Source organism: Lissotriton vulgaris, chromosome 10 (genome assembly GCF_964263255.1).
Source record: "Lissotriton vulgaris chromosome 10, aLisVul1.2, whole genome shotgun sequence".
Lineage (NCBI taxonomy): Eukaryota > Metazoa > Chordata > Amphibia > Caudata > Salamandridae > Lissotriton > Lissotriton vulgaris.
In genome coordinates this window covers 842,686,257-842,694,774 of record NC_141698.1, presented here as the reverse complement: position 1 = coordinate 842,694,774, position 8,518 = coordinate 842,686,257, and the positions used below count along the sequence as shown (strand labels likewise).

The 8,518-nt window shown below is 49.4% G+C and overlaps 1 protein-coding gene across 1 annotated transcript in view; it reads right to left on the bottom strand.

Annotated features, from left to right (window-relative positions):
• Positions 1-5,305: 5,305 nt before the first annotated feature.
• The window catches only part of LOC147688873 (macrophage mannose receptor 1-like), a 731,375-nt gene continuing 728,162 nt past the window's right edge, over positions 5,306-8,518 (bottom strand). The window contains exon 30 of the mRNA XM_086941773.1: positions 5,306-8,412. Within this exon, the coding sequence (XP_086797899.1) occupies positions 8,165-8,412 (248 nt within the window). The 3' untranslated portion in view covers positions 5,306-8,164. The remainder of the gene's footprint in view (positions 8,413-8,518) is intronic.

Below are 8,518 nucleotides of genomic sequence, written 5' to 3'. Positions count from 1 at the left end.
ATTAGTTTATGGGGCGACAGGCACACTGCTGGTTGGGGGGGGCTTTTTAGTCTGCTGCAGGGGTGCAGGGTGGGGGGTGGTGGTGGGGAAGTTTGTTTGTTCTTTTTTTATTCTCTCTTTCTGTCTCTTAGGCAATGGGTTGTGTGTACTGATCTGTTTCACTTGTTGTTGAGGCTTTCTGGGGTTGGGCGGGGCCTGGGTCATGATGATGGGGGGTAGGAAATTGCAAGTTCCCAGTTGGAATGTCAACGGGTTGGGTGACCGTATTAAGAGAGGGGTTTTGCTTCAATTGATTAAACGACATATGCCGGATATTGTTTTCTTGCAGGAGACACACCTGGTTGGCAATACATGTAAAGCGCTTAATCGTAAAGGGTTTAAAATGGTGGCCCATTCGGGGTTCTCTTTGGGATCTCGGGGGGCGGGTGTCCTTGTGCGTACGTCCCTTCCGTTTGAGATTGACACTACTGTGATTGACGAGATGGGGCGGTATGCTGCCGTGACGGGATGATGGGAAGGGCGTGCCCTGACGTTACTTTCAGTTTATGTTCCCCCGGGCCTACAGTCTAGTACTTTCCAGGACCTTGGTGGCGCCATTTTGAATTTGCCTGCTGGGTTGTTGATTGTGGGGGGTGATTTCAACTCGGTTTGCTCCGGCTCCTTGGACCGCCATCCGCCTAGAGACCTTCGTAGCTCCCAATTGTGGCTGCCAACTTTCCTTGAGACGCTGGGGTTGGTAGATAGTTGGCGACTCTTGCATCCCACACAATGTCGCTATTCCTTCCACTCTGGCGCCCACGGTAGTCTCTCTAGAATCGATTACGTTCTTACTTTGGCGGCTCACGCGCCTGCTGTTTCTGAGGCTCGTTTTTTGGCACGGGGTATCTCTGATCATTCCCCGCTATGGGTCTCTTTTGACTTCGATATTGTCATGTCGGAACGGCCGGTAGTTGTTAACCCGTGGTACTTCCGCAATCCCAAAACTCGTAATCTCCTAGCCAAGGCCATCGATCTCTATTTCACTGAAAATGTGGGGTCGGTTACGTCGGCCGCAACTTTATGGGAGGCGTTTAAGACGGTTTTGAGGGGCGAGGCTTTTGCTCTTATAGCGGAAGCCCGTAGGGTTAGAGATGCTGATTTGGTACGCATCGAGGCGGAGATCATGGAGATGGACTCCCAGTTGGAGGCTGAGCCCGATCCTGCTCTCCTACATGATCTCTCCCTTAAACAGTCGGAGTACCATGATCTTACGACTAACGCTGCCCTCGTCCTAGCTAAAGAACAGCAGGGTCGGATTTACGACGTCGGCGACAAGGCCGGGAAGTTGCTGGCCTGGCTGGATAAGAGAGAGAGAGCTAGCCGTGTTGTACCTGAGATATTGGGGGAAGACGGAGTGGTTGTCACTGACCCAAGTGCCATTGCTGAGTCCTTCGCTGATTACTTTCGAGGCGTCTACACCTCTGTCTCGGACCGGTCTGAGACCGATTTGACAGTATTTCTTTCCGCTGTCGATCTCCCGTGCCTGTCAGACGAAGAACGCAATGACCTGGACAGGGACGTCTCTGTAGATGAGGTCGCACTTGCGATCCGCTCACTGCGATCGGGCAAAGCACCTGGTCCCAATGGTATCCCAGTTGAGTTGTATAAGATCAGGCCGGATGTGGTATCCCCACACCTGCGCAACATGTTCCTGGAGGCACGGGAGAATGGTCTACTTCCCCTTGACCAGAGGTTGGCCACCATCGTGGTCATCCATAAGGAAGGGAAGCCGAGGGATTTGTGCCGGTCGTACGGCCCCATCTCCCTCCTGAATGCTGAGCCTAAGATTCTCGCCAAGATACTCGCCAATCGTCTGGTTGGTGTTATCGGCGACTTAGTGCATCCGGACCAGTCGGGCTTTATTCCACACCGCAACAGTGCCCTTAACTTGCGTAGACTTCACGGTGCCCTGGCCAGGGCCCATACCCTTGAGGAGCCAGCTGTCCTGGCGTCCTTAGACGCCACGATGGCTTTTGACTCTCTCGAGTGGAGTTACCTGTGGGCTGTGTTGGCGAAGCTCGGTTTTGGCCCGGTGTTTATGGGGTGGGTTAAGCTCCTGTACGCTGACCCGCTGGCTAACGTTGCCGTTAATGGCCGTGTTTCAGCGACTTTTGCTCTTCACAGGGGCACCAGGCAGGGCTGTCCTTTGTCGCCTCTCCTGTTTGCGCTTGCGCTCGAGCCACTCGCGGCCTTGTTGCGGACTCACCCGGATCTACATGGTATCAGCTGGGCCCCAGGGTTCGAGGACAGAGTCTCCCTCTACGCGGACGATATTCTGCTCTACCTCACTTCCCCCTGCACGTCACTTATCGTGGCATGTGACGTACTGAGGCTTTTTGGCCTATACTCTGGCCTTGTTATTAACTGGGCCAAGTCTTCCCTGTATGTACTGAAAGGGGGAACACCACGCCTCCCCAGAGGCTGCGGCATCCAGGTGGCCAGCCAGGGCTTTAAGTACTTGGGGATATATATTTCTTGCAATGCGAAGGCGCGCTATGAACACAATCTGCTTCCCCCTCTTCTCTGCCTCCGGCGAGATGTGGAGGGTTGGCGCAAGCTTCCGCTTTCCTTGCTTGGGCGCGCGGCATTATTTAAAATGATGTCCTTGCCCAGGTTCTTGTACGCCCTGCAGAATACTCAAGATCCGGTTCCCGCCCGATACTTCCGGGAGATCGAAGGCCTTCAACGTGCCTTGCTTTGGGATGGCCGGCCCGCATCACTATCACGAAGCTTACGCTTCCGTGGTACGATGGGGGAATAGCGCTACCAGATGTGCGTAGATACTACTGGGCCTCCCAGTTAGCGGCCATCAATCACGGTTTCTATGGTCCGGAGAACAACCCTGGGTACGCGATGGATAGGTGGCTTTTGGGTGGCGGTAATTACTATAGGGCGCTTTACTCGAGGTCTCTAGACGGGCGGATGTCGGGCCCAACGAAAACTGTGGTCCATATTTGGAGGGCTATCACCAAGGCGCAGGGCTGGCAAGGCAAGCTGACTAGACTTACCCCACTATACGATTCAGACATCCCGGGCAGGTTGTGGCACACCAAAGGTTTCGATAAGTGGGACCTTATAGGTATCTCCAGGGTGGATGATATGTTGTCGAGAGGTGAGATTAAGACCTTTTCCCAGCTGCAGGATGAATATCAGCTGGGTACCTCGGAATTTTTCCGGTATGCTCAGTTGCGACACGCATTGCTCTCTGTTAGACCGGAGGAGGGGGCGATCCCGGAAAGCTCCCTGTTGGAAGACAGGGTGCTGGACGGCCACATGCCGGACAGCGCCATTTCACTGTAAAATGATAAATGTTCGCACCGACCTCCTTCTGGGTGTGCGGGATCAGTGGGTGCGTGATGGGTTGGAAATCGATGACGAGGACTGGCAGAGTGCGGTGTCCTCCCCTAAGGAGGTTGCCATCTCTTCCCCGTCTCAGACTGGTGCAGCTTAAGATCCTGCATAGGGTGTACGTAACTGGCCCCCGACTTGTGCATATGGGCTATTCGGTTGATGGGCTTTGTCGCAGCGGCTGTGGTGCCCTTGCCACTTTTATGCACATCCTCTGGGAATGCCCTGCCATAGCCTCCTACTGGAGACGTGTGCACCTGATTATGGGTGAGGTGACTGGGGTAGCGGTAAATGCGGAAGCTAGAAGGTGCCTCCTCAACATCTGGGGTCCGACGGACCACAACGTGGCTCAGACGCAGTAGGTGACCCTTGGTAACATGGTGGCTAAACGTGATATCGCTCAGAAGTGGGGAGCTTCAGTAGCTCCCATGGTGGTGCAGTGGAAAGCCAATATGGATTGGTGTATGTTTAGGGAGAAGACGGTCTATGTTGCCAGGGGTAAGCCCAAAAAGTGGCTGAAATTGTGGGGGGCCTGGAATGCGTACAGGGGAGACATTTGCCTACCCCCGGAACCTGTCTCGCTGGAGGAACATCTGTCGCCGTAGCCTGTGACACCAACTGTACTACGTTGTAAATATTATCCTGTTTTTTCCTCTCCCCTCCTCTCTCCTGGCCTCTTATCCTGTTTCCATGCTTGTGTTCCCTATGCTCCCCCCCTGCCCCTCCAACAATGCTTCGCTGGCTTCTTGTACTCCATTGCCACTCTCATCGCGCCCTTTCTGGCGCTCCTTTTTCTTTTTCTTTTCTCTACGTTCCTCTATGAAACAACAAAAATAAAATCAACCTTCACTGTACTGTTGCATTGATTCTTGCACTATTGTTCTCCTGCTTCGTTATGCTGCCTTGCCTCCAGGATGTCAGGCTGAATAGCTGTGTGCACTTTTTTCAAATAAAGGTTTTAAAAATAAAAAAAATAAAAAAACAAATGGCATATACAATTTATGAGTGTGTAAATGTACAAGGTGTTTTTCATAAATGGTTAGCCTTACATTGGGCAAAAAATTCTTATCTCTCAAGTCCAAAATCACTTTTCTGTTTGTAAAATCTCACATAAAGGATTTTTGTCAAGGAATCCACAAGTGGGAGCATTTGTGGATGTCGACAAGCATGGCTCTGTCCCCTTCTCACCCAAGAGATGGATGGAGATTTAGGGACTGATTATGAGTTTGGCGGTGTTTGAGCAGGGCGGCACGCCACCGCCCCACTCCCACACAGCCAAACTCCTCTGCCGTCCACCCGCCAGATTACAAGTTTTCTCGTAGTCTGGCGGGCAGTCCTTTGGTGGTCCCATTGCGGTACAAAAGCTCATAAGTGAGCCGTAGCACTGCAGAGCTGAGGGAGCTCCAAAGCCCATTCCTGCAAGGCACAGGGGTCGCATGCACATAGGGAGGCATGCCATGTGCCCCCTTGTATGCATTCCTAGCCATTGAGGCATCAGGGGGCCTGGGAGGGCCCCTATGTTTTCTTACCACCACACTTTTCATGGCGGGCTCACTCCCATGAAAAGTGTGGCAGTGAGAAAACTAGTAATATGCTTGGTGGTGCCACAGGGCCCCGCCAGCATATTGCGAGCCTCTGGCCACCATGCCACCACTGAGGGATCAAGGATGCCCAGCGGTTGTGACGGTCCAATGGCGGTCTGACCACCAAAGTCATAATAGGACAGTCATACCACTGATGACCCAAACTCATAATCAGGCCCTTAATCCCTTCAATGGTAGTCATAAATCCAATTTCAAGGTCTAAAGGGGAAATGAACACTAGCATAATTGATGGAGGTGTAGCTGAAGTGTTTTTTTCCATAGGTAAAATGTTTTCCCTGTTGTGAAAAACTAAAAGTTAGTAAGTGCACTTGCAGTTGTTGTAGTTTTTTGTAACACATTTTATTGGGCTCCAAGGCAAATGCAAAGCACAAAAACAGGCATTTTCCATTGTCATACTTCTTTCAATGACACATCTCGGTGCCTCGCATTCATATCCTGCAACTTTTTTGAACTCCCCACTTTCCCCTCCCTCTCCCCCGAAGTTACAACGGAGAGTTGCACAAGTGTAAAACATCAATCAATGTCCATCGACGATCTAGAGAGAAGAATAATACGCATGTAACCTCCTGGTGATGGTTTCAGTGGTTGTGTTTATGGAGTGTATCAGTTTGTAAATTACTGTTACTAAGGCCTTTAGCAATGAGAGATAGAAGCAGTCGATCCCATCTGTGATTCTGGCTCTGGATCTATAAGGCTATCCACCAGTGCTTCCAAGGTGCCTATTCCCCTCGTAGCTTTTCTCAACAACACTCTACCCTCGCACCCTGCCCATTTCTCCAATTCATTGCGCCATGTGGTCACCCGGAGACCCTCAGCGCCCTTACAATTCCTAGTGATCTCCCTTTTTGCTAGTATAAAAGTCAGATCTTGAAATCCACTTGTGACTTTGGTTTCAGAGGTGTGAGGTAACTAGCTCAGTAAGAAAGGGCCAGGAGAGGCAGGGACCTCCTTTTCTATAACTGCAGATACTATTCTTGTACTCTCTTCCTAGAAAATTTTCAGTGATGGGCAAGACCACAACATATGGAGGAGCGAACCTCCCACTTCCCCACACCGCGGGTGTGCTGCATTGGCCAAATGGAACTATTTATTGATGCGCCCCAGAGTGAGATACGCTTTGTGGGGGATATAGTAATTGATCAATTTGAAGCAGGCATTCTGTGATGTCACGTTCTGGTTATAGGTCTGCCTAGATCTCCTTCCCAGCAATCTTGTAAAGTCACCAGTTGGCAGAGCATATACTCTTTTTTGCCCTATACAGGCATTGTATTGCCTTAAAGGTACCTGAAGAGAGGACAATATACTGGCAGCTTTTATGGGGCTCTGGTTCTGACGTACCAGTATTCCAATGTTTGTGAAATGCTGCTGTTACCGCTTTATGGAGTAAGAAGTGGCTCTGTGGGAAGTTGAATTCCGCACGGAATTCTGTAAACGAAAGGAGCCCCTCCACTCTGAACAGGTCATGTACTTTCATCGCCCTGGTGGCGTACCAGTCCTCTAATTCTCCCCATGCCCACCACGCAGTAGATGTGCTAAAATGTTAATGGGCAACTGAGTTGAAAATGGTACCTTCCTACTTGTTTTGTGGAGGCACCTATGCCAGCACCTATATATCACCTGGACCTCTTGGTTGTTATCCACTGCAGAACACGCCACTCCCAGTAATGCTGTAATTAAACAGGGTATATCTGGAAAAGCAGCCCTACAACTCTGTCCGGGTTCGCCATCTACTACCCAAACCATTGTGGTTCAGCTGCAACATAATGCGCCTCAAAATCATGGACTGCCAGTTCTTCTCATGTCATTGGGCATTGCATGGTCATCAGCGCCATCCTCATGTGGCCCGGCCCCTATCTGAATGCAATGATCAAGGAAATAGAGGAGCCACGAAAGTGCCACCATCTTTAGAAGCGCCACTCGTCCCGCCACAAACAATGATAATGTTCTCCAAAAATCCATATTCATTTGAACTGACCTGATAGCCAGCCCCACATTTCCCTCCAGTAAATCTATATATGACAGGCATCATGGCTCCCACTGCACTAGTTCTATTCCCTCCAGAGGATTGCAGCCTATCTCTGTTGGGAACAGCCTAGATTTATGCTGATTAACTTTCAAGCCTAACAACGAGGCAAACTGTTCAAGAATGTCACTAGCGCCTGCCAGATCAGCTGCCATGTTTTTAAGGAGAATGTATGATTCGTCTGCAAAAAGGACTATCCAATGTAGGTGGCCACCAACCTGCATCCCCTGGTATCTATTTCCTGTCTGGGCATGACTAGCCAGAGGCTCCATAGCTAGCACAAAGAGCAGGGGTGACAAAGGACACCCCTACCTTGTTCCGCTCTCACCCTGATAACTGCCTGATATGGTCCTACTGGTGCAGCCTTAGCTACGGGGTGTGTATACAGCAGTATGTCAGGAAACCCCTACTGAGCCGCATGTGCACCATTACACAGTAGAGATTGTCCCACTCCAGGCTGTCGAATGCCTTCTCTGTATCTGCAGCGGACACTGCTCTTCCCTGTGGTCGTAATCGTTGGACTCCAACAGCTCCAGACAGCATTGGATATTGAGCGTCATGTTACGGCCAGGGATAAACCTCACCTGGTTAAGGTGTATTACCTTAGTCGTGAGCGGGGGCGCCTGGTTGCTGGGATACTTGCAGTTTATGTAATAGTGAGGAGGGGTACAGACTTTAAATCTTTTGAAGGCAACAACTTCTTTGCTGAATCTCCTGATCCTCGCTTGCTATTGGGAAATGTATAGTATGAGTTATAATTGCCTTGATATCAGTAACTTTGTAAGACACGTCTGATGTTGGACAATGTGTGGTGTGGAGATTCTCAGTTATTTATTTAACACTGGAATTTCAAAGAATCTCAAAGGCTTTAAAAAATAAATCATTGTGCATTGACCTCTGTTCTAGAAGATCTGTTGCGTCCAGGACTTAATCAAGCATTACATCCCACAGTTGTGTTTCATCTGGCAAGAACAGCAACACAGTGAACACATAATTATTTTTAAGATAGGTGTTGCAGAGTACAGTTTCACGAAATATAAATGTCTTGCTCTCATGCTCTTTAACATTGGCAATGATGTTGAATTACTGGTACAGGTAGTTCCACAGTGCCACTTAATCACAGCCAGAATCACCCCTTTGTTGTGCTGCACTAAATGAGAGCATGCTCGTTCTGTTCAATATTGTTCATGAGGTCTTTGGTCTCACTTGCACAAGGTGTATTGGCTCCATTGAAGTACAACGTGTTGTCAAAGTTATTGTCTGGTATTAATTGGTTATGCTTTCGTCTGTAGATGAAATAGAGTGCTAGCATAGTTCCGGCCGCAATAAACAAAACCACTCCAACTATAATTCCAGCTTTGCCATGTGAATGAACAGGGGTGTCTTCATTTTTATGTTCTGTGGGAAAAAAAATCAAATTATTTTCGTAAATTCAAACACCCATATTGTATACTAATTATTAATGCATTACACACCACAAACAGGTAAATAACTTGTTTAGTTT